Raw genomic sequence first — 25258 nt, forward strand, 5'->3', positions numbered from 1 at the left:
ATTAAACTGTCTGTAGGTGAGATCTGTTGGATAATAGCTTGAGCAATAGCTTATGGTGCTTTGTTGATTCTAAAGGGTTTGTTTTGAGCGTGTGCCGTTTGTTTAGACCCTGTCCAAGGGTTAGCCAGGGCCAGCAGCTGTTCTTTAGCAGTTTGTAATGGCCACTTTCACTGTGTTTAGACTTTGGGGTGATGTGGTGTGGATGCTGCAACTAGAGACTGTGACTGCTGAAAGGGTGTATAAATATACGAGTTAAGATGCTGTCAGCACGATTTATGAACTCTGTTCTCTTGGGGAGAAGAAACAAAAGTAATTCTTGTTTTCTGTGAAATAATTGCCCTTTGCATCGCTGTCAGAACAGGCTGCCTCGTGCTTGCTTGGGTTTGGCCTAATGGGGAAAGAGTTGCTGTGTCAAAATGTGCTGCACTAAGCAGGAAATTTTCACCAAAAGTAGCTGCTTCCTCTCAACAGCCAGAAATAGCAGCTCTTAATCCTCTTGCCCAGCTTTATGAGGCATGTACATGACGGGTGCCGTTTTCTTCTGAAAGCTATATGCATTAGCATGCTGAATTCTGTATCCAGCATTCTGTTTTGACATTTCACATGCCCAAGAAACAGATGTACATCCCTCTGAGTATTTCTTAGGGGAACAAAAAGCAGGGACAGTAATCAAGGTCCCGTACATTGGCCACGTGTTCTTACCAACATATTGTTCTGGTGACAGCCTTCTCCAAGGCTGACTCTCCATCCATTTCAGATGGATATTTTACATCTGCTCTCCTCAAATATATTGGAGCCACACAGGAATGCAGTCGGATAAGCTCATTTATTGGTGCCTGATAGCATTGTTGGAAGTGGGTGGTGACACTATAGCGACCCTGGGAATGAGAAGCCTGTCTGGTGACCTGGGATCTCTTGTCCCCCAGCGCCAGGACCATGTGGCTTGGGGCACAGGTGAGGTTCAGCCAGCTAGGAAGGGACAGGGAATGCAGTGCTGTTATAAAATACTATTATTATATTCTTGTTGAGAACCTGAAAGCCTGTTTCTCTTCCTGCTGAGAGACAAGATTTCTTTGTCAGCCTCATGTGAGCAGCACAATTTTCAGGGGAGATTTTTCAATTATAAGATTGGGTCACAGTGTTTGTGGTGTTCTCCTTTATTGTCCTTCCATGTGCACATGCCCCGCTGAAAGAGCTTCATCCTCAGTCACTGGAGTGCTTAGAGCCAGATCATTTTCCCTTCCTGTTACCCTGAGACAATAAATCCATCCTAACATTGTTTTGTACATGGGAAATTCTAGCTCCAAGGTGCCCCCTGAGAAGGTGGCACAGCGAATAAAACGCAGACTGCGCCTCGCACACCTCCCGTGGAAACAAAGGTGCCGATTGAATTCGTGTAGTGGCACGCAGGGATGTGCGCGGAATACAAATGTGCCTTTGTATCGCTGGCGCTGCTCCTTTGTATTCCGGGGGCGATGGATGGGGGGTGCGGCGGAGCTCCGCTCGCTCCCAAGCGGGCTGGCACAGGAGGTGCTGTGCCGAGGAGCGCCTGACTGCCGGCCCCGCATCAGCAGCGTCTCGGCAGCATCCTGGGAATCGCAGGCGATCACATGAGCCTGGGTTTCCAGCTCAGCTCATTAGTCAGCCATTTTGGTCGCCACCCTGCTCCCTGCGCACAGCCAATCCCGGCGGCACTCGCTGCCCGGGCTGCGCCGGGAGACGGGAGCCGCGCTCGGGTCTCGGCGCGCCGGGACGCTGCTCTCCGCTCGTCCTTTGTTTTTCGCTGCGGTCATCACCTGAGGAAGACACTATTTTTTGCTTCTGCTGCCTCTTTTTTTTTGTTGTTGTTGTTTTTTAAAATATATTTTTAACTTGTTTTTCCCTGCTGCCTCTGGTGGAGAAGCCAGGTTTTCTGTGGATGCTGAGGATCCATAGCCTCTAGCATAGCTGGAGACGACGGCAGGCGGTGGAAAGGAGGGAGGCAGAGCTAAGCGGGAAGAAGCAGCGTTTTTACCTTGCTTGATCTATGAAAAGGCCAGAGCAGCCTCTGTGATCCTGAGCAATCTGTCCTTTAATCGCAAGGTATTTCTGATTTTCTTCTTCAGAAAGGTTTTGTTTTTAGTCCTTATTTTGCCCCCGTTGTTGTTGTACCAGCTGAGTCATCATGTCTGCTCTGACGCCTCAAAGCGACATGCCAACCCCCACCACAGACAAGATCACTCAGGCTGCCATGGAGACCATCTATCTTTGCAAATTCCGCGTGTCGATGGATGGAGAGTGGCTGTGCTTGCGCGAGCTGGATGACATCTCGCTGACACCCGACCCCGAGCCTACCCACGAAGGTACGGTGCGGCTGTGCCCCGGGAGCCGCGGGCCGGCTTTGTTCGGGCGCTGCGCCGCTGGGGAGGGGGCGCCTCCGGCTCCGCATGCTCGTGTCCTGCCTGCGGAGCCTGGACAGCCGCGGGCACATCGCTGCTTCACATTGCCCTCCGGATTTGTAACCCAGCCCTTCGAGGCAGATTGGTGACGAATTGTCTTTGTAGCTGTGTCAGGTTTGCGTATCTCAGGAGGGAAGAAAACCGGGATGTGTGCTCAGCGAGAACATTGAATCACGATTTGCCCTTAAACCGGGGCTGATAGCTCCGTTAGTGAGCAGCCAGCCGGTACCGGGGGAGCACAGTGGCAGCACCGCAGCGTGTGCGTGGTCGTGGGGAGTTTTTGGAAAGCCCCAGCGATTACGCAGCGATGCCCGCTGTCAGGTGACGATGCCATCACAGTGCCCCTGCTTGCCTCCGATGAGCTGCTGTTTGTAATGGCTTGGAAGCCTGAAACGTGGGGATGTAGCACATCCTGCTTTCCCCTGGAAAAAGGATTTGTCATCTGGGTTGATAAACAGTTTAATAGCGGGACGAGGATTGAATGCTCTGAGTACTAGAAGCACGAAGGACATCTATGCAGTGCTCTGCCAATAAACAAGTGGGGAAGAAGGAGAGGTGATGAATTTTCTGCAGGTGCTGAGGTTCTGAGTGCCCTTGCTGGATGCACCTTTTGGTTTTAGAGCACAGAGGCCTCAGCTTCTCTCTCGTGCCTGACCCTTTTCCAGTAACTCCTGAAATGCCACTCCACCAAGCAGTCTCGCCTGGCCTGTTTGATGCTGCCTGGTTAAGTCAGCAGTGTCTAATATTGTCTTGCTGAATGAGGCAAGTGAAATTGTGGTGGGGATTTAAGCTTTAAAATAAATTTCCAAGGGATAATTTAATTTCCATTTGACAGCTGCTTGCAGTGACTGTAGCCCTTGGGTTTGGATTTGGCTTGCCAAGTACTTAGACACACAGTGGGACACCAGACAGAGGTTTCAAAGGGAGAAATTTAGCATTCCCTCTGAAGCATATCCCAGGGGTTCAGGGAGGTGAGTATTGGGTGAGCAGGAATTTAGTTGTCTTCCAATTCCCATGTTCTTGTGTGGTACACAGAGACCTTCCTTGATCTTACTCCAGTGTTTTTCAAGGTGTACTTACAGTCAGTCTTTGAATACCAGAAGGGGGTTAGAAAACAGCATTTGCTCATTTCTTTACCATATTATTCATGTCAAAAATAAATGCAAAAGAGCAGCACTGTAGCAACCTTCCTGAAGATCATTATGCATTTAAGGTAAATTAAGGTTGCTGGTTGGCTGTTTGGGGTGTGTATTTGGATGCAAGTTGTGTTTTGAACAGAGAAGGTCAGGAAAAGCATTGACAATAGGAAAGCTGACACAGCTGTATCCCGGTGTTGGGTCTGGTCCTACTGTATCAGCACTTGCTGTGTCTGCAGGGTGTGCACAGGTCAGGGGGACAGGAGCGTGGGCTCGTGTCCCTGCAGTGTCTCCATAAAAAAACTGATGTGCAAAGGTGGGAATTATGAAGAAGGAAAAGAAAAACTGCAGAATTCTTCCAAAGGCATAACAAAGGGGGACAGTTTTTTCCTTAGAAATCAAGACATGTAAAATACATGTTGCAGTAAATACCAAATCCAGAAGCTTGTTGGATTAAGATTTGAAGCCTTCCATTTGCTGTCCCTCAGCTTTTGCTGCTTCTGGAGAGTTTTGTCCCTGGCCTCTCTTCACCCTGTGATCTGCTGTGCCCCCAGCCCTCGAGCAGCCATCCTGCCTTCAGAGCCAGTCACAGCAGTTCCAGTCCTGCACAGAGCTGGAGCTTGAGAACAGAGAAGCAAAACTTTTCTTCAAATTAAAAGCAAGCAGCAGGTACTGAGTTGCTTGCAAGTGTGTATATTCCATATAACCTGTAGCATGGCCACTCCATTTAACAATGAAAGCAATTAATACGCTTTTTCAGTTGATTGAAGCAACTCTGCATATGAAAATAAGCAGATTATGCTGCTTACTGTAAATCTGCTTGGAATAGGGAAAGAACTAATTTTTTTAAACAGACTGTGATGCTAATAAGACTCTCAGAACCTGACTGGCTTTTGCAGGCCCCTCAAAATTAAATGACTTTGGTGGTGGTTAACCTTGTTCGCTTGCAGTGCGTATGACGGTCTTGGAGGCAACTTTAGGGATGGAGGTAAAAACCACCTGGATTTTATTTCTGTTGAATGTTGAACAGAATGTGTATGGATGGCTTTGAACACTGCTCTCAACTTTGGCGAGGAGTTATACAAAATAGGTTTTCTTTTAGGCTGTTTACTGGATGTTCAATTTCTATCTTGAATAATCATGTGGAGCTTCACAATAGAGCTGTGGAAATTTTTGTCTTCATGGGATCACCTTGTAATAGTGTCCAGAAGGAATACATGTGCTAACTTGAGAGAACTTTCAAGAATTACAGTATTCCTCTCTTTAATAATCCTACTCCATTTGCATTAAGAACTGAAATTTGAATTAGAATTTATAATATGCAAAAAATGAAATTATCTTTTCTATAGGGCAGAAGCTAAGGTCAGATTTTTTTCTTCTTTTTTGACCTAATTTAAAAGTTTTAGTTCCTGACATGTGCTTGTATCAGGAACAATGCCATGACAAGGAGTTGTGGAGCTCTTCAGGAAAAGCAAACGTTCTCCTTAAAACCTCCTGGCCATTCATCTGTTGCACTGATTATTGAATCATCAGTCAGGTTTGACCTTTTTTCTCCATTTTCTGTCCACGTGGTTTTTTTGTACCTCAAAATGATTTAGGGGAGCAGCTAACCTTAATGGTTATGCTTTTGTTTTGCAAACTGGCAGCAATTAACTTGGGTTTAGGGTTTCTCTAGTAGTGTGGAATAGGAACAGTAGAGTTGTGGCTGAGGTGGAATTTCTCAGTGCTTTGGGCCTTTCCCATTAGAAAATGAATTGTACTGGGAGTGGCAAGTACCTTTCAGGTGTGGACAAAAACTTCTACATGAGATGACTCTATATTTGGAAAAAGCCACTTAAAACACATCTGATGATAGAAACCCCTAAACAGATGAGAAATTTGAAGAAGCTGGACACCTGATTTATAGAAGAAATGTCAAGTCAGTAAATGCAAATTAAATGAATTCCAGTGTGTTTGTGGTCATAAATCTTGGGAATAACAGTTGGGTCATGTAATCCAGACTCCAATGCAGAAATTACTCTAAAGAGTTGTTTTTTTTCTCTTTTAAGCTGTGTCAGTCTAAATGAAGTCAGAACTGGGGAGTTTGGGCAGGTTTATGTCCCTCAGAGGTGGCGAGTCACAAATGCCGCAGAGAAACCACTTGGGCATCAACTGAACTGGGAAGTGAAAGATGGGGAAAAAAACCCCAAGGGTTTGGGTTTTTAGTTTCTTGGTGTAAACTGTCAAGGTCTAAAATAGGATGAGAAGTTTCCCATAGCAGTCACGTGGTTCCCTCTGAAAACAGGCTGGTTGTGCAGAAACATTCCATATAGCTGCACACAGTGGCAACACAGAGAAATCAGGTAATTATTTGGTAATCATGTGGAGATAGGAATAAGATTTAGGGTGGGATTAAACTGTGTGATGTACTCTGGCTGTTTATTTGTCCCATAGCTGTAAAGGAGAGTGGGCTGGGAATTTCCACATTGTCTGTGCTTCATTTCCTTCTGGTTTGTTACAGATCTTTGACTGCTCTTTTCTTCTGTATGCAAGGCACGCTGTTTATGTATATATTTAGAGATGGAATTTTTATGCAGTGGGGTTTAAAGTAAATGGTTTTCTGTTCTGAGTAGATGGTTCCTGGCATTCCAGGCTGCAGACTGCCTGGTGGCTTCTCTGATTTTGGGCTTGCCGAGTGTTTGAACATGGTGCTGAAACCCTTTGCTGATCCCTTTTCTTTGTCAACAGTTAGTGATCCATCGTGTTGGCAAACCTAAGCTGAAAGAGTTAGTTATGTACCTCCCATAACATGAACAGCATCTACCTAATTTTTTTCCTTGGCTTCTTTATTTACTATTAAATGTATTTCTAAGGTAAGGAATATCAGAATGCAGTTTAAATGTAGTAATGCTACCAGAGGTTCCCCTTTTGTAATAAAGGAATATTTGTCCAGATTTGGGCCAAGCCTTTCCCAGCAGCAGGGCTGACCTGGCAGCATCACTTCAGACTTTCTGTATCAAGCTTAGTTTTCATTTCCCAAAACTTATGCCTTGGGGTTTTTTAGGTTATTTTACTGATGGCTGAGCCTTTCCTTATGAGTTTGTTTAAAATTTCTGTACTTACAAATAATTTTAGAAGTCCTGACCTGTTTAAACACTTAGGACCTTTGGAACAAAGGATGGAACAAACTGTTCCCTGTGAGGGTGGTGAGGCCCTGGCACAGGTTTCCCAGAGAAGCTGTGGCTGCCCCATCCCAGGAAGTGTCCAAGGCCAGGCTGGGGCTTCGAGCAACCTGGGATAGGGGAAGATGTCCCTGCCCATGCAGGGGACAGAGGCAGGGGTTGAATGGGATGAACTTCAAAATCTCTTCCAACCCAAGGCAGTCTGTGATTCTGTGATTGCATTTCATCTGTCTTTGGAGGAACTTCATATCCAGATGCTGTGTGTGAGATGAAGTTCATTGGTTCAGAAAGGCTTAGACTCCCAGCTCTATTTTAGCCTAATAACTTCAACCTTTAAAAACAAAGTAAATGTTGAGCAGCAGTGTGAAATAATAAATAATTTTGATGCTATCCCATTCTCCCAGGGTTTACTTGTAGAAGCTTTCTTTGGCTTGGGAAGGTATCCCTGCTCCTTCAGTGAGATGCTGCTGCTGTGTCAGCCAGGAGAGTGACTTCAAACCCCTCTGTTGTCCAAATAACAGATGAGATTTTCGTGATTAATATATTAGAGACAAGTTCTCCATTCCCTTCCTGAAGAACTGGCTTGACTGTTCATTCCAGTGGGATATTCGGTTCCATAATACTAATCTTCCTGGGAATCTGGTTGGAATGGGTTAATTGTGGTATGGAGATTTAAAAGCCTTGGTCATCCTGTTTTCTGAACTTCCTACATAGCGAGTTAAATACTTTCTGTCATAATCAAAAGTATTGAGTTTTTCACACCCCATATGAACCATGGAAACTATAGAGTTTCAGGTCTTTGTAATTCTCCTGTGGGAAGAGTGTTGCTTGGTGGAATTTCCAGACAAGTGGGAAAATGTACAAGGTAAAAGAAGAAATGAACTCTATGCAAAGTGCATGTGGATGCATGGAGAATGAATGAAAATAGGTAAGAAAATGCTAATTTTGTGCTTTTGCCTCTAAACCTATGCAAATGACATAGTATCAGTTTAAATTCATGCAGTTCCTGCTAGTAGGAAGATGGGATTATGGCTTGTATGGCTAGAAGAGAAGAAAATATTTATTACTCTGATATTTCTCTGGGAGCTTTATGTGGGTTACTTGCTAAGGAAGGGTTAAAAATAAATGAGAAAGATGAAATGAAGCCTGTCAGTTGTCTCTGTCCCTGTTACCCAGGTACTGGTAAATCTTGTTTTGGTTGTACTTCCCTGTTTATGCTTTGGGTTAAGGAAAAATTCCAACCTGTCAGTATTAGATAAAAGACCTTGCAGTGGTGGTGTGTGGCTTCCCTTAGTGTGTGCAGGTAGGGATTCCAGGATGGTCTGAGTCGTGGGGTCCCGGGAAGCATCAGACACAGCTCCGTCCTCCTGGCCCTTGGGAAGCTGCAACACCTGGCACGGGACAACAGCAGCCATCGCTGTGGCACCTGGGGGAGAGCATCACCAGGGATTTGGCCTTGAAACAGCAGGGGTTTCCTCCGGGGAAGGTCCTTGTTGCTCCTGCAGTAGCGCTGAGCCCCGGGGGGATGCTGGTGAAGGTCTCCATGGCGCAGTGGCAGGTGCGGGCCCACGGGGCTCGGCTCTGTGCGGGCTCCGGGGCGGGAGGGAGGAGGGCCCGCAGCTCTGGACTTTGCTCACATCGTCAGCACAGTTGGCTGGGGAAGGGGGACGGAGCCTTTGCCGTGCTTTGGACGTTCTGCCGATGGCGGGTGAGCGCTGGGGAGGAGCACGGGTGCGTAAGTAGGCAGTGAAAAATGCCCAGAGTCCGGGGTGTTTGTCTGGCTCAGCTCGCTGGGTTTGGAATGTGTTAGTATTTGGAGCAGTTTAGTGGGTGTGCTGAAACCAGTTCTCCTTGTCCTGCCTGCTCCCCTCCCAGGAGACCTCCCTGGCCCCGCCAAGGAGAGAGGTGCTCCCCTGACTGAGTCCTTAGGGGATCATCACCAGCCTGGGACCCGTATAGGGCTCAGCTGGGTCACCTCTGTGGGATCTGTCATTTGGGGTGAGGGTCATGACAGAGTTCAACCTCTGCCAAACCTTTAAAATGCACTCAGTGTGTGTTTTCCTTGAGCGTGTCTGCTTCCCACGTGTGGCTGTGTCCCTGCCAGCAGCTCTTTTTGGGGCTGGAGGTGAGGAAATTGAAGCAAAAGCTGACATTGCATAAATATCACAAGTTTATTTATAAAGTAATGCTTTTGTTGCTTTTCTTTTTAGGATGTGCTTTACAAAAATGTTGCTTGTGTTAACGCAGAAACAAAACTTCTGCAGCTTCTCTGAAGCCTGCCCTGGTCTGACTCTGGGAGAAAAATGCTTTGCTCTGTTGCTTTGTGCAGACTAATGAACCTTTTTGACTTGCAGATCTCTTGCCACTATGAATTAAGTCTTGTATGATGCAAATCTCCCTTTCAGTTATGCTTTTCTTACACCTTGATTTTGAATCTTTCCTTTAGATCACGGCTTGCATGACGTTTTTCTTTCTTTTCCTTTCCTTTTGCTGTTTGCAAAGACTCTTGGGAGGATTTGACAGATGTGGTGGAGCAATTGCGCGATGATTCCGAAGGTGCGTTCCACACCCACATCTCACAGCTCTTGTTTGTGCTAATCGTTGGCTTCTGCACTATTATTTTGAGCCTGAGTGCAAAATGCAGTTAGTTTCCCTTTCCAGTGCCGGTAGCTGTGGCTTTCCTGCATTTTCTTGGTGTTGCTTAAATAAATGTTTGTGGTCTTTTTTGCTCTTTTGACTTGAAGTGAAGGTAGAAGAAGTAGATCAACAAGGGCTATTAGCCTTCTCCTAAATGCTTTCAGAGGCAGTAGTTTCCTGAATCAGGCAGAAGCACAGCTTAAAAGGTTGCAGCAGCATATGGAAGCTGAATGTTAAAAAATATTTCAGAAATCACTCTGAAGCTTTAGATTTTCTGCAGTATTTCTGTCTAGATTCTTCAGATTTTCTGGCAGTATTTGCCAAGGCTTGGCAAAAATTATTTTCAAACTTGCATTGTGAATTTTTTTAGAACTTGTGAAGTACTAAACTACAGACTTATTTGTAGCACTTCTTTCTTGGTTTTTAAGAAACTGCGCAGATGTGAAATAGTTGAATCCCCAACGTAGCAAGTAGTCAAGCAAGTTGGTACTTGGTTGAAATACAACTGCTCCTGCATGGGGTTCAGGTGTTTGCAGCACAAAAGGCTGATGCTCTCATGCACTGAGCATGGTCCTTGCTGCTCATCTTCCACCGTGGTGCCTTTAGCTGCTGTGCTGGTTCTGTGCCGGGGTGCTGCCCACAGCCTCCTCTCCTGGTACAACAGCCCATGCTGCTTCCCAGAGAAGGGCATTTTCCAAGGCAGGCTTTCAGGAAAAAAGAGGGGCTTGAGACTTCTTTTTTTCATAAAACACTGTACAAGTTGTTTTGCATTTATTTTGTCAGGTGAGAGGTGTTTCTCTGCCACAAGGAAGCAGCCGTGTTAAATTTTAGGTTACTTTAAGTTGGTGTTCTTGATGTAAGATGGAGAACCATGACGCAGTGCTAATGAATTGGCATTGCTTTCCAGTGGGGTTGTTCACTTCTCCAGTGTCTCATCATTCCCTGCTTTTGATCCAAGTTTTAGCTTCATTTTAGTTGCTTCTTCCTTGTTCTAGAGTAAGTGTGAGGAGTGATAAAATTTATTGTCACCAAATGAGGAGTACCAAGACCAGTCACAGCTTAAAGCTTTGAGATCCTGCATTGCATTGACTCTTGACTTTCAGATTCCTGGGTACAGATTGTAACATTTAAACAAATTACAAGATTCTCAAATGCTTTTGAAAACATCTTCATGGAAGCAGCTGGTTAGAAAAGATGGCTGTTCTGTAGAAGCTGCAATATTTAAATAACAGAATGTCCTAAGAGGACATTGCTTTATTTGAAACCCTGTGCAAAGGCAAAGTTCAAGGGCTGGGAATTTACTTTTTAAGGTTTATGACGTGGGTTGTGTAGGAAGCCCAGGCAGAGGTTTTGCAGTTAGAGGCAGAAGGAAATTGGAGAAGGTACCAGCTCAGATGGAGCACACCAGGATCAGACTTGTCCCAGCTTAAAGCCAGCCTGACAGTTTTACTGTGTAAAAGTCAGCCTTGCCTGCCTACCCTGCCTTCTTTAAAGGTGTGCGTGGTGCAGTTGTAGAACAAGAGCACCAATTAGTTAGCATTTAATTTTTGGAAAAAACCTTCCGGATTTTATCCAGTTTCACACTATATAAGCTAACTGGTTTGCAAGGTGAGAATCTTGGATAAACTGCACATGCAGAGTGCAGTTGCTTACAGCAGACTAAGGAAGTTGAAACCTTGGATTAGTGTGACATGGTGAAAATATTTTTCTATTGGAATTAGCCCATAACCATGGCCAAATGAGCATTTTCTTTGGTGTTCTCTTGTACAGTTCCTTTAATTCTGTGTTAGGGATGGGTTTGCCACCCAAGCAGAGTCACTGTGGATGCCTTGCTACTCATCAGATCAGTGGCCTTGGCCAGTGAGGAAATGTGATGAGAGAGAATGAGGTCTCTGTATTGGCAGTACTGTGCCTGATTTTTTTCTGAGTCTCCATTCCTGGTAATGGTGACTGTTAGCTACACTGTAGGTCATCAAAGGGATTGGAAATCCAGAGCATGTCATGTGCTCAGGGTACCTCCAGACCAGCCAGACCCAGCACCCTCAGGCAGCAGTAGTCCTGAAAGGCAGTAAAAACACCTCACCAAGTTCAGTCTTTCTGCAGTCCAGTGCTGCTCTGAGCACTGTACTCCTAAATGAGTACTTGGAAGTTCTCTAAACTATGGAAATAAATTTAGAGGAGGAGACTCGTGCTGCTGCTTCACTCTGAAGAAGAAGGGGAATGAGAGAAGTGCTATCCTGAGCTTCTTTGGAGGGACTGAACAAATGAGCTGTGCTATCAGGTTTGGATGCTGGTGCTGGCCCAGCTCTTTGTCTCCCTGTGCTGGGTTTTCCCAGCCCACAGTGACATGCACTCGGCTCTGGGTGTATTAGCTGGGCTCTTGGCTCTCTTTCTGGCTGGTGGGTGCTGACAAGGTGCCTCTGAGATACCCTCAGGTCAGGTCTCTGGTCAGGAGTAGTTAATTAACTCGTGGAGGCGGCAGCTTGGTTCAAGGGTCCCTGGCTGTTGGCAGCAGCACTGGATAAATGGGGGATTTACTGTGATGAAACTGCTGGCACCTGAGAACAGCAGCTCAAAACTTGGGTGTGACTAGCAGGCCTAAAGGTCTGGATGTTTATAATGTGGAAGAGGAAGAATGTAATCCTAGGACATCTGTGAGTTTGGGGGTTTAGTATGACCTGTTAAGAGCCATGAAGATCAGCTCCTCACTGGTGAAAACCAGTGGCAGTGTTAAAATCAAGAGAGGGAAGTGGGAGTTGGCTCCATATTATATTAAGCTTAAAAAATAGTCTTGAGGAAGAGAGATGCAAGTTGGGATAGAGGCACATATTGCTGGATTAAGTGTGAGGGGATCCAAGGTGATCTTTAGGTGGAAGAAGAAACCAGAACAAACCACAGCTGGAGGATTATTACCAGTTTGTAGCTGGGGATGTGAGTTGGGACAAGTGATGGTCAGAGACACGTTGCCAAGGTGCAAAGCACAGGTTGAACACCAGGCTCCAAATGTCCTTCTTGAAAATAGGGAGCTCCTGTAGTTATTTGAGGTATTAAGGCACCCTCAGTATGATATGTTGTCTATTGCCGTGCCACTGTGGCTTTGGCCCTAAACTGCTAGTTGATACTGATTTTTCTCCACGAAAGGCCTGCAGAGCGCCTCCTGTGAAACTCGCTGCCCCAAAAATGCCTTCAAAGCTGAGGAAACAAAAGAGCAAGGTGGGATATGTTTACTGTAGTAAAACCAGCTTTTGTTGCTCACCAGCAGTTTCCCTCCTTTGTTGCAGACCCCAATTACCTCATGGCTAACGAGCGCATGAACCTGATGAACATGGCCAAGCTGAGCATCAAGGGGCTTATCGAGTCGGCGCTGAACCTGGGCCGCACGCTGGACTCGGACTACGCGCCCCTGCAGCAGTTCTTCGTGGTGATGGAGCACTGCCTCAAGCACGGCCTCAAAGGTAACCTGGGCTGGGCGCTGACAGAGCTCTGCAGCCTGCACGGGACCCAGGAGAGGCTGAGCACGGTCACTGCTGTCACCACAGTGCCCTGGCAGGCAAAGCAAGGCACAAAACCTGCTGGAGGGGGAAGCTGGGGCATTGCAGGTGCTTTGCGGCGTTGAAAACAGCAGTTCAGTTGTCTTGGGTATAACTGGGTGAACAGGGATTCAGCTGGCCTTTGGCAAGCTCGTGACTCCTTTTTCTGCACTTCCTTGTGCTTTAGCAATGTATCCCTTTGCTGGAAGAGGAACTGCACCCCCTGAGCTCCTTTCTTAATAGCTCTGCCTAAACACATGGTTTGGGCTGTGTGCAGCTCATGCCTTGAAGCTGCTTTTAAAGCAGAGCACGTGCTTGACTGTGAAATCCTGAGTCACAGCTCAAATGGCCAAGTATGGACTGGCCTTTAGGTGCTGCCCTTGCGTGGTAGTCGCTGGAGATGGGAAGCAGAGGAGGGTGGTCTTTGGGGCTCTTCCCACCCAAACCATCCTGACATTCCAGGATACCAAGTGCCTGCCCAGCAGCAGTCCCAGAGGAACCATTCTGGCAGGATTTGGCTAATTTGTTCACTTGTTTGAGAATGTGTTATATCAGCACAGGTTTAATGGGCTCATTTTTATTTCTTTTTGTTTTTTAGCCAAAAAGACTTTTCTTGGGCAAAATAAGTCATTTTGGGGACCTCTAGAATTAGTAGAAAAACTTGTTCCTGAGGCTGCAGAGATTACAGCAAGTGTTAAGGATCTCCCAGGGCTGAAGTAAGTACACTCCTGTGTTGCACGAGTACATAATATGGGTTTTATTGTGAGAGGGATCCTGAAGAAGAGAAGGAAGGATGAACCTTTAGGAATACATCTGTCACCTTCTGCAGGTAAAAATGGATCGTTGCTCTCTTCCTCATCATCAAGGATCTGCAGCAGGAGAGCAGAGAATATGTTCTTGCTCTGTAAGGAGTGTGGCAGCTTATGGGCAGCAGTGTGTTTGCTGCTTGTGCCTCAGGCATGGGAACAGCCTTTATTGAGCATTTCTGAAGTCAGACTCAAGAGGAAGGGAATGAACAGGAAGGTTATAACAGTTTAAGTAGTTTTCTGGCTGATGTAGGTAATTCTTCTTGTACATAACTTCAGGTAAAGTGTCTGTGAGAGGAAAGCTTAGGCACCAAGCTGGACAAGATCATTGTTTTAGTTAAAGAAGGGAGGCAGAAAGCCACAGGAAGCATATATGACTTGTACAAGTTTAGTGGGAATTTAAGACATCACATTCAGGCTTACCTATTTAATGGTAAGAGAAACTAAGAAGCTTTTAGCTTGGAATAGAATAAATGGGTAAGGAAGCTTTTTGTATGAGGATCGGGACTAGGGATGGAGTTACTTTTGCTGAAAGGATAGGTGGATAAATTGGATTCAATTAATTGCTTTTGGGTTAGTATTCAGTCATGTTCATACAGACAAGTACTTTTCCTGGAGGTGTGTGCAGGGCTCCTGCAGCAGCTGACAGGACCAGTGCTGTACCAGAGCTCCTGGTACCTGTTCCTGTTGCAGAGCATTGTAATAGGAAATGAGTGGAAGTAAAGAACAGTTTTAGGGTGTGCTTCTAAACCTTGTGTTCAGAGTGACCCTTTGGAAGTGCCAGGTCCTGTTAGTGAGGCAGGAGTGGGCAGTACTGGCCATGGCTTCCTTGGGCTGCTGCTGCTTGTGCCAGGTGAGGTCAGTGTGTTAGAGGGGAAGGACTGGCACTCGAGCCCGTGGCATCCTGTGAGGGTGTTCAGGAGCAAAGCACCTGAGGAAAACAGAACTCTGGGCCAGGTGTTTCTGAGTGTCTGGCCAGATTCCCATCCAGCCTGTCCCACCCCAAGGAGTGCTGTTGGGCAGCTGTGCTGGTTTGTGCATATTCCTGTGACTTAGGCAGAATTGGCTGTGACTCAGAAGGTGATGAGCTGAAGCAGCTGATCTGTGTGGCAGCATCCAACAAGGATAAAGACAGGGATATCTTTTCAGTATGGCAACACAAACATCATGAGTTTAGAGACAAACAGTGTTGGTTTAATCGGTCTGCACCTATTTGTGCTTACATACCTCGTGTTTCTCTGCACCAGTGCCAGCTCTGTCTTAGAAGTGCAGAAGCTTGAGGTAGGGTGGGGTTATTAGAGCTGTTGGTGACTGTGCCTTGCAGAGTGTCTGGAAATGTTTGTGTCCGGCCTTTGTAGGACGCCTGTGGGCAGAGGAAGAGCTTGGCTTCGCCTGGCTCTGATGCAGAAGAAACTTTCAGAGTACATGAAAGCCTTGATTAACAGAAAGGATCTTCTCAGGTGAGTGCTGGACTCTTTTCAGTTAGGTTCACTTCTGCTGTCTCGTAAAATTCTGATCACCTTTCCCATCTCACTGCTCTGTATCTCTTCCCACAGTGAATTTTATGAGCCCAATGCACTGATGATGGAGGAGGAAGGTGCCATCATTGCTGGCCTTCTCGTAGGTCTGAATGTTATCGACGCCAACTTCTGCATGAAGGGAGAGGACCTGGATTCCCAGGTACTGGATGTTCACTTAATGGGTTTGTTCTGCTCATTTAAGCTGGAAAAATGCATTAATTTTGCATAGCTAACTGATGTAGTGAACCCTTGCTGAAGTGCTGCAGGTGCTGATGTCCTAACTCAAAACTTCCACACCTGGCAACAGTGGCTTGGCCTTAGAAACCAAGTGTTTTAAAGCAAAATGCAAATTTTCCTTCTCTAGGTTGGAGTTATCGATTTCTCCATGTACTTGAAAGACGGGAACAGCACAAAAGGCAGCGAAGGGTAGGTGCACACACAGTTGTCTTGCTGCTCCCCTCTTGGGAATGTGTGTTCAGGTGTTCCAGGCTGTCCTGTTTCTTTTTTCCAGAGATGGTCAGATAACTGCTATTTTGGACCAGAAGAACTATGTAGAAGAACTCAATAGACATCTAAGGTAACACATGTTCTCTTGGCTCTTTATTATCGTGTAGAACAAAAGACAAAACAGGATTTTAAAAGGTGAAGGAATGACTGTAGGGTTTTTTCTCTTCAACAGTGCTACAGTAAACAACCTGCAGGCCAAGGTGGATGCCTTGGAGAAATCCAACACCAAGCTGACCGAGGAGGTAAGTGTCATGGAAAACCACCAGATGCTTTGGCCTTTGGGAGTTAAGGATTAACCAGGGAAGGAGGGGTTCGTTTCAGATGTACAGAATGAGGGGTGTTAAATGATGGCACTGAAATGGCTGACCTGCCAAGGAATTTCACTGGCCATCACTACTGAGCACAAGCTAGGAAGTCAACTGTATGTTTATGTAAATTTGCAAAAAGTAAAGGAAAAAAAAGGTCGTTATAGGTGAGATGTCCACCCTGAGCATGAGTAACCTCATGGAGTCTGTGTTTTAACATGGGTCTGCTGCTCATTGCTGATAGCATAAGTGTCATAAAATATTTTGGGGTCAGTTCCCTGGCAGATGAGTGGCAGGAGGTGTTACCTGATGCAATGAGTGGCTTTTGGTGTATTACCTGCACAGTGGTGTGGTACCAGGAGGTGAACTGCAGTGGTGACTGCAGTGTTTTTGGGATTTGGCAATGAAGTTGCCAAGGGAAGCCTGCAGCATATGCAGAGTGAGGCTGTGGTGACAGCGCAGGCGTTGTGCCAGGCGGGGGGCAGGTGATGAGCCACATCACACGTCACAGCCACGCACGTGTTGGGTCTGAGCTCTGGGAGTTCTGTTTGGGTTTGTCACAGGATAGCGTGGCTGATCGCTTGGAATGTCTCTGAGCTGCTCCCGTGCATGAGCCTTACCCGAGTTGTGAGTTACAAAGCCAGAAGGAGTTTCTGAAGTTCCTTTTGCCTTTGATCATATACTTACAATAATCTGTTAGTCTGCAGTGCTGTCATCTCTGGAAATTCCTCTGGGCCAGGTGTCCTGTCCCTAAGGGTGCTGTGTGCTGCTCATCCTCCATTTCCAGCCAAATCTTCCTCATGTGCTGGGGTCAAGAGAGGAAAAAACAAGTGAAGCATGTTTTTGGTGCGTTACTGTTGTGTTTTGTTCCCAGCTTGCAGTTGCCAACAACAGGATCATTACACTGCAGGAGGAGATGGAGCGGGTTAAAGAAGAAAGCTCCTACATCCTGGAGTCCAGCCGTAAGGTTGGTGTGTGTGTGTGAATGCCGAGCCCTGGGGCAGGCCTAGCCTGAATGCCTTGTCTGGAGCAGAGTTCATTTCCTTGTGTGTCTCACACAAACCCCACAGGGGATTAGAGGAATGGCAGGTGGGCGCTGTGCAGAGAGAACAGATGGGCCCTGCCACAGGGAATCCTGCCTGGCCATAGGGATGGAGCAGGGAGCCTGCACGGAGCCAGGCACTCCCACAGCTTACAGCTCGCTGGGCAATGTGTCAGGGGACAGGAGGGAGGGGGGACTTACTTCGGGGGGGACAGGCAAATCAGGAAGTAGGAGTTGTGCTGGTTTGTCCTGAGTTGTTGCAGAATTCCAAGTGTTGGGGAAAAGCCAGTAATGAGGTCAAGTGAGGGCTGGCAGTACACAATACCAAGTGAACTGTGTCTGTTACCTCAGGCCACCAAGGACAGAAGTGCTGACGGGCAGGCACTGACTGAGGCACGGAAGCAGCTGAAGGAGGAGACTCAGCTGCGCCTGGTGAGGACAGGGGGGGCTTGGGGGTCACCCCACAGGGCTGCAGAGGGTCACAGACGTGCTGAGCTCTTGTTTGATACATGTGTAGGGAGAAAAATGCCTGACCTGAAGGTATTAAGGAAATAACATCTGCTTTAGGAAATAAAATCTTTCCTTAGACCCCTTCATCCCAAAGACAGGCTCATGCAGAATTCCCTGACTCTCTGCTAGCCATGCTGCACACCTGGCTGTGATACTGGACTGAAACTGGGGAGTTACTCTCCTTAAGGCATGTGTCAGATGTGTGACTCTGAAGTTGTGGCAGCAGCACACTCGTGGGTAGGGACTGCGTGGGCAGAAGGGAAGGGTGGTTACCCCTGGGTCATGAGGGCACCTCCTGGAAATGCTGAGGGCTCCTTGTGTTCCAGGATGTGGAGAAGGAGCTGGAGGCGCAGATTGGGATGCGGCAGGAGATGGAGCTGGCCATGAAGATGCTGGAGAAGGATGTCTGTGAAAAGCAGGATGCGCTGGTGGCACTCAGGCAGCAGCTGGATGATCTCAGGGCTCTAAAGCATGAACTGTCGTTCAAGTTGCAGGTAGGGAGCTAAGGAAATGTAGCAAATTCCAGACAAAAGTGAGAGCTGCTGTGCATTTATTCCTCCTGCCTGTTGGAAAGGTGCTGGGTGTGGAAGGGTCACAGGCTGTGCAGCGCACTCCTGTCCTGCTGTGAGAACACTGGAACATGGTGGAGGGTAAAGACAAATGCAATTTCTTCTGAACAAAAGTCCATCACGGTTCAGAGATTTGTGTGAGATGGAGAAAGCATCTTGGGTGGTTTAGTGGTATGAAAAGAGCTGTGGGAGATTGTGTTCCAGCACAGTCTGGTGTGGAGGGCCCCTGGTGTAACTCCTGTGTGGTGACACAAGCAGACTCCCAAACAGCAACACAGTGCTCAGAATAGATCCCAAAATCAACTTGACAGCAGGAAAGAGTTGCTTTTGCTCTGCATGAGCCAATGCCTTTGTTCAAAGCAGCTGAATTATATTAAGATATTGAGTATTAGCAGGTGCTGCATCATGCATTTTCCATATCCAGGAAGCTTTGTGGATGGTGGCATTATTCTGCCACCTCTACGGTGAGACATTTGTCCTTGCAATACTGACCTGGCATTTGCTTTTCCAGCACTTTTTCCTGCTTCTTTGCCTTTTGCCCTGTTGTTTAGTGTGCCAAATGATTTATGGGGTTTTATCTGGGATTTACTACTCCTTACACAAACCCTCACTGCTGCTTCTCCCAGAGTTCAGACATGGGAGTGAAACAGAAGAGTGAATTAAACAGCCGCTTGGAAGAAAAAACAAATCAGATGGCTGCCACCATCAAACAGCTGGAACAAAGGTAAGACAGGAAACTTGAACCATGATCCACTGGTGCGTCCTTCAGTGTAGTGTCCCATGGATCCAGAATGGGCCAGGGGAGAGACCCAGTGCCCTGCTGGACAGAGCTGCCTGAGGAGAGCAGTGGGAGCAGCACCTCTGGGACTTGGTTAATGAGGAGAGCATTGCACTCCATTGGGTGCTCTCATTTTAGGGTTTCTGGAGGCAGGGTGGTTTTCTTTAGAACAAGTTTGTGTTTGAAAACGTTTCAGATGATACCTACTCTGCTAATTCATGTGTTCTTTTTCTCTTGCTGCTCTTATTTTTTTCTGTTTTCTCATCATCCTCATTCTGACTTACTTATACAGTGAAAAGGATTTGGTGAAACAGGCAAAAACCTTAAATAGTGCAGCAAACAAACTGATCCAGAAGCATCATTAGACATTTTTATGTCTGGCCACCTCACAGCTCTGACATCAGAACTTATTTATGAGGAAAGAACTTGAGAATTGCTAAAAGCAACTGTTAAAATGTTAATTGTCACCTAAAGTTGATTTGGAATTTGCTGAGTTTTTAAAATCAGTGAGTTTTTCTGCCGAGATCTAGTCGGGTATAACAATCCCCAGCCCTGCCATTTAAACCGTGTTGCAGTACCAACGAGCTGGCCACCGAGCACCCCGGGACTGCGTCAGGAGGTGGCTGCGCCCAGCCGCTGCCGTCGCCGCGTGCGGCAGCGCAGCCCTCGGCGCGTGCGCGGCTCAGCCGGGACCGCGGCCAGCTCGGGACAGCCAGCTCCTTCTCTGTGTTGCCCTTTTGTGAAGTAGACGAGAAATGCATCCCTGGAAGTTGTTGACAGTAGTTGTGTGCGTGCCCCAAGCCGTTCCCCGTTCTCTTCTGTTCTGTGGGTTCAGCCCCAGTCCGAGCCCAGCGGGCATGATGCTGGCCCGGCTGCGGGAACGCCGGTCCTCCCGTAACCAGCCTGCCTGGATTCTGCCTTAGGGACTTGGGGGGAGGGTGGGAATTTATCCTTATTCCTTTAAACTTCATGTGTCCAGAATTAGTAGCTATAGGTGTCTTAGAATAACACGATAGAGTGGTAAGTTCAGTGGAAAACTCCTCTTTGCAGTGCTTCTACCTCTGCCAGGAATCCCTCCAGACGTACCCTGTGGTCCTTCCCGACCCAAGGAAGTGGAGGAGAGGTGTTTTGGGAGGTCTCTCCCCTTCCCAGAAAGGGAAGTGACCAGTTCTATAAAAATAATCTGATCTTTGTTTAAAGGAAGTGAAAACACATTAAAAAAGGAGAAGGAACCCAGTATGCAGCAGCGGGGAGTGGAAATGGAAATTTGGTCCTTGCCGTTTACTTGTCCAAGTAGTTGGTGGCTGGAAAGAGTTGCCTTTTACACTTCTTGCATTTTCTTGTCAGTTTGCTGTGCTCAAAACAAATGGAATTTGCTAATGGAACAAGAGCTAAAGCTTGGAAATGTCTCTTAATAGGCAAAATAATTGCCAGTTTTAAACCCTGGTGCAAAATCTGAAGTAACTGTAGCTTGAACTATTAAAAACTAACATTCTCTGATCAATGAAATCCCTGTGCTGGCCTCTCACAGGCTTTAGGTTTTTAAGTGCTCCTCGAGGTATCTTTTTGTTTTGTAAGGCTGGATTTGGGGAGTCTCTGTGTTGAATATGGGTTTTTTTGCTCTGGTGAGATTCCTGTAGTAATTCTTTGGTGCCAGTTCTCCTTTGACCTATGAGCTGGTGCTCCTTGGGGCGGTGAGTGACAAATGTGACAAAGCCAGGAAGGGAGCACCTTGGTGTTTTAAAAAATCCACGGGGCTCAGCCTGGTGCCCATGGATGTGAGCGTGGGCCACTGTGGGGCTTGTTCCCAGGGCTTCCAGCACAGCCCTGCTGGGAACCTCCCTGCCACGCCTGAACTGCATGCTTGAACCTATCAACTCACCCCTCAGTAACCTGCGACTAGAAACTCATCCTAACTTCCTGGAGAAAAAGTAATCCTAAGGGAAAGGTGGAAGCTTTGATCCAGGTGTGTGAACAGCTGGTTAGGGTGGGAACCCCCTGCCCCATGGCACAGTTCTGCTCTAGGAACAGGGGATGGATGCTGAGGTCTCTGCTGAAATAAGTCAGATTTAAGGATCTGGCTGCTTCTGATGTCAGGCCCCGAGTTGGGAATGTGGCAGTGTACTGATGCCTGGGGCTTAAGCCCAAGTGTCCATCCACGGGAGAGACCAGGAACATGCACTAATTCTCAATAGAGTAGCTACAACCTATGTTGCAAGTTCCAGTTGCCTGTGCAAAGCTGAAATGTAACGTACATTAAACTCCAACTGGACTTAAAATTCTGTGTACTTGAGGTTTGCTTCGAATCTGGATAAAAGTGATGTTTTCTGTTTCTCATCTAATGGCTGTAAACTGTAGTGATAGAATAAAACTATTGAAAAAGAGAGTTTCTGCCTGGTTCACCTACATTTTGCTTTGCTTTGGATTTTTTTTCTTCCTTTCCATTGTTTTTACCATTCTCTTTTTTTGGCTTTACCTTTTCACTGGGTTTTTTATTTGTTGGTTAAACTCAGTCTTCCTCCCCACCATGGCTTTTGTTTTTTATCACAAGTTCATGTGGCTCAAATCCAGATTGCGACAGGCAGAGAAGGACCGGCAGCTGGCCCTGCAGGACAACCGGCTCTTCAAGCAGGAGTTTGGGGACAAAATCAACAGCCTCCAGCTGGAAGTGGAAGAGCTCTCCCGGCAGCGGTGAACAGACCCTTTTCCAACCTCTTTTCTGGGCTGTCGGTGCTGTGTCCAGGGGAGAGCAGGCAGGGTGGTGGTAACAGGGGATGGAGAAGGGAGTCATGTGTTAGATGCCACGAGGTGTAACTCCAGGGAGGGAAATCCTTGGTAACATCACTTGGACACTGGCACAGGCTGCCCAGAGTAGTTGCAGATGCTCTGTGCCTGGAAGTGGTCAAGGCCAGGTTGGACAGGGCTTGGAGCAGTCTGATCCAGTGGAAGGTGTCCCTGCCCATGGCACAGCATGGAACAAGATAGTCTGTAAGGTGTTTGGCAATTCAAACCTTCTGTGATTCAGTGATACTTGGGAATCCAAAGCTAGTATTAACAGCTACTCCTGGGCAGGGATTGAGCAGCCAAGTCTCTGCCTGGAGCAAACACTGAAGGTGCTGGAGCAAGGGCAGTGGTTGATTTTGGTTGTCTTATCTAACACACAGTACTTTGACATGGATTTTTCCCTCTTGAAACTGCTCTCAGTTTTGCTGAAAGTCAAACAGAGACCTTGTCAAAAGCCATCACATCTTCCTCTGCAGCCTCATCACTGCAGCAGTGTCAGGCACACACACAAATCTCTTTCCTTAAAAGAGAAGAGTGTCTCCTGCAGCCTTGAGCCATCTGTGGCTTGTGCAGGGTCACTGGGATCAACTCTGTGGGAGCATTGCTGGATGCACAGAGGTTTTTGTCCTTTCTTCCCCTCCTGGCCCAGCTTTTTGTTTCTTTTTTCCAAAAGCTGCTCTGACAAGCACAAAGTGGCTTTGGTCAGCAGTTGGTGTGAGGTCCTGGGTGTGCATGGGTGAGCTTAGAAGGACATGGGCAAATGGGTCTGGTTTCGCATCAGTTGGATGCTAAGTGGTGCCAGAATTAGATGAAGGACTTGCAAATTTTTCATCCTGACACATTATGGCTAAACACACTGCGAGACAAGTTTGGGTTCCAAGAGGCAGTTTTAGGGGTGTGAAGAAAGGGTCAAACAGCTCATCAGTTGTCAATGCCAAGTGTCCCAAAACCATCCTTTATTCACAATTCCACCTGGCATTCCAGGAGCCACCTAGAACTGGAGCTAAGGCGGGAAAGAGACAGATGGTCTCACAGTCACCAGCGCAGCCAAGAAAGCAAAAAAGGCCCAAAGAATTGGCTCAGACAGGTAATGTGACTTGGGTTTTGGCTCGGGTTTGAGGTACAGTTTCCCTTGGCTTGTTTGCTTTTACTGAGCTTTCTCAGGCAGTAAATGGTTGTTGTTCATGTGCCATAACCAGAGGAGATTTGCAAAGATTTTTTATACACTCTGAACAGGCAGTTTGAACTGCAATGAGAACTGTGCAGTAACAGAGATGGCTTCTGCAGTTCTTTGTTTCTCTCTGGTCTGCCTGAATGGTGCAGACCATTTTGTCTTTTTTGACCAGTATTACACAACTTCAGTCAAGTGCTTTAGGCCTCGTGGCTCAGCTGTGACCCACATCTCAGTTGAGAAGAGGATTCTTTTTGTTGCTGGATGGGAAAGTTTGTCTCTGGTCAGCTTTTACAAAACCTCTTTAGTCCATCTTCATTCTCAGCCTCTGCTGTGCAAATAAGAACTGGTGGCTGTGGTGTTTCTGGTAGAGGGAGGTCATGGGACCCCTGCCCACCTCTGAGAGGCACAATCCCCTCAGCTCACAGCAGAGAGAAAGCACTGAGAGCTGCTCCCAGGGAAAACTGGGACCCAGATCACCCTCAGTGCCAAGGAGGGGCAGAGCAGTATCCCAAACTAGCAGTGCCAGTTCTCCCCTTCCAGTGTGGCAGGAGTGAAACTGGACTTGTCCTCTAATGCAGCTGATGGGTGAGTGTTTCCTTTTGGCAGGATGGGAAGCTCAAAGTCCAGGAAGAAAATGCTCAACTGAAACAGTCGCTGAGAGAGAACAGTGTCCTGCCACACAGGTAAGGAAGGAAACACATCTCATCTTTGCCTCTCCTTCCTCAGGTCCTGCTTTCCCTTCTCCAGTTTCTGTACCAACAGGGAGTTTGGAATAGTCAAACTTCCCTTTCGAAGAAGGATTTCCAACCTCATGCCCTTTATTGAATTCTCTGCTGCTTTTCCATAGCTCTCAAAGGGAAGGAAGAGGTTCTGTTGTTTGCCACCAGTGCTTTCAGATGGGAAATGTTCTGTGTCTCTCCTATTTATTTTTGAATTTTTTTCTATCTAAATCTGCTCTTAACTAATTTTTCTGACTCAAGAATCCTTGGTAAGCCAAATGCAAGACCTTTGGGACTCATGTCCAAAATATCTTTGGTGAGGGAAAGGAGAAGGATGTTAGGACCTCCTAAAGAGAAGGTGCTGGGGAAAGAGAACTTCCAAGTGTGATTTTAAGAAGATGTGTAAAATTGTGGTTCAGGTCACTTGTTTCCAAGCTGCATTATTGCAGAGGAGGATTCTTGCTGCAGGATTTGAGTATTTAGTTTTAGGAGTTAAAAGGTGTTTTCAAAGCCCCTGGGCACAGCTCAGTGCTGAGGCTTTGGGTGGAGGATGGAACAGCCCACTGTAAGTGCTCTGACTGCCAGGGCTCTGCTGTCCCCTCGAGGCACTCCCCAGAGAGTTAATCAGTGAGTTAATCAATGAGTTAATCAGGAAAATATCCTCTTAAAATAGCATAAAGCTGTTCAAATCTGCTTTGTCAGATACTGAAAACCTTCCAGGCCTGAGATGGTTTTTACCCGTTTCACCTGGAGTGTTTAAGCAAGTGAAGGGTCAGGTTGAAGGTTTACAGGCCTTGTGGTGCTTTATTGCTGTGTTTCACAGCAGGGGTAGGGATTAAACCTGCAGGCCTGTGCTTAAAGCCAAGCTGTTCTGCTCTAGCACCTCGACAGTCTTTTCTGTATTCATGCTCCCTCTCTTCTGCTCTCCTGAGGGCATTTTGCAATTTTTTCTTCTGGTCTTCCCATTGAACCAGGAGTGCTAATCAAAAATCTGGGGAGGATTTTAAAAATGGGATGAAGGAATTCCCTGATCGCACAGATGTTTTATTTAAAGGCTCTGGTGAGGAAAGGCCAGCTCCAAGTGACACTGTTGTTCCCTTGTAGGTCCCCCAGCAGCACGCAGGAAGAGCAGGTGGGTGATTCTCCTTTTTTTCTCTTTTCCTGTAAGTCAGCTGGACCAAAATCTGCTCCTTCTCCTCCATGCTCCTGGCAAAGCACAGCCAGACCCCCAGTGAGCTACTGGGATGCCTTGTGCTGTCTTGTGCACTGGGAATTTCTGCTGCTGCCAGCTTGTTCCCAGTGAAAACCATGTTTAGTTCCCCCGTGTTGCTGCCGAGCTCTGCCACAGGAGCCATGTAAAGTGGAATGTCTCAGTTTTGGCTTGGGATTTAGGAGCAGCTGTCAGGGCCTGGACATGCTGAGATCTGCCAGCTCTGCCAGGAGGAGGACAGCCGGAGCCAAAGAAAGGTAAGTCCTGGGCTTGAACTGCCATCTCCCACACCTGGTTACTGTGAGTTCCCTCTGCTTTTTCTTGTGCAATCACAGATTCCCGCTGGTGATGTATTCCTAGAAATGAGCCTTTGCAGGCTCCTCTGCCCTTAACAGAACTTTGTTAAATGCTCATGGGGTGATGGTTCCTTGC

General features: G+C 47.0%; 1 protein-coding gene across 5 annotated transcripts in view; it reads left to right on the forward strand.

The window, feature by feature from the left end:
• Positions 1-25258, forward strand: part of RUFY3 (RUN and FYVE domain containing 3) — a 30793-nt gene that overhangs the window by 3659 nt on the left and 1876 nt on the right. The window contains exons 1-18 of one of the 5 annotated variants that reach the window (XM_021529561.3): positions 1501-2342; positions 9238-9291; positions 12654-12827; positions 13501-13618; positions 15067-15168; positions 15265-15388; positions 15593-15654; positions 15740-15805; positions 15908-15977; positions 16915-17007; positions 17434-17514; positions 17919-18086; positions 18788-18885; positions 21511-21630; positions 22708-22810; positions 23504-23580; positions 24721-24748; positions 25009-25083. In XM_021529561.3, the coding sequence (XP_021385236.1) occupies positions 2165-2342; positions 9238-9291; positions 12654-12827; positions 13501-13618; positions 15067-15168; positions 15265-15388; positions 15593-15654; positions 15740-15805; positions 15908-15977; positions 16915-17007; positions 17434-17514; positions 17919-18086; positions 18788-18885; positions 21511-21630; positions 22708-22810; positions 23504-23580; positions 24721-24748; positions 25009-25083 (1791 nt within the window). In that variant the 5' untranslated portion in view covers positions 1501-2164. Of the gene's footprint in view, positions 1-1500; positions 2343-9237; positions 9292-12653; positions 12828-13500; positions 13619-15066; positions 15169-15264; positions 15389-15592; positions 15655-15739; positions 15806-15907; positions 15978-16914; positions 17008-17433; positions 17515-17918; positions 18087-18787; positions 18886-19231; positions 21326-21510; positions 21631-22707; positions 22811-23503; positions 23581-24720; positions 24749-25008; positions 25084-25258 lie in introns of those variants that run through there. The other 4 variants (XM_077783079.1, XM_077783078.1, XM_021529565.3 and 1 more) reach the window with 4 other exon arrangements.

Source organism: Lonchura striata, chromosome 4 (assembly GCF_046129695.1).
Source record: "Lonchura striata isolate bLonStr1 chromosome 4, bLonStr1.mat, whole genome shotgun sequence".
Taxonomy (NCBI): Eukaryota; Metazoa; Chordata; class Aves; order Passeriformes; family Estrildidae; genus Lonchura; species Lonchura striata.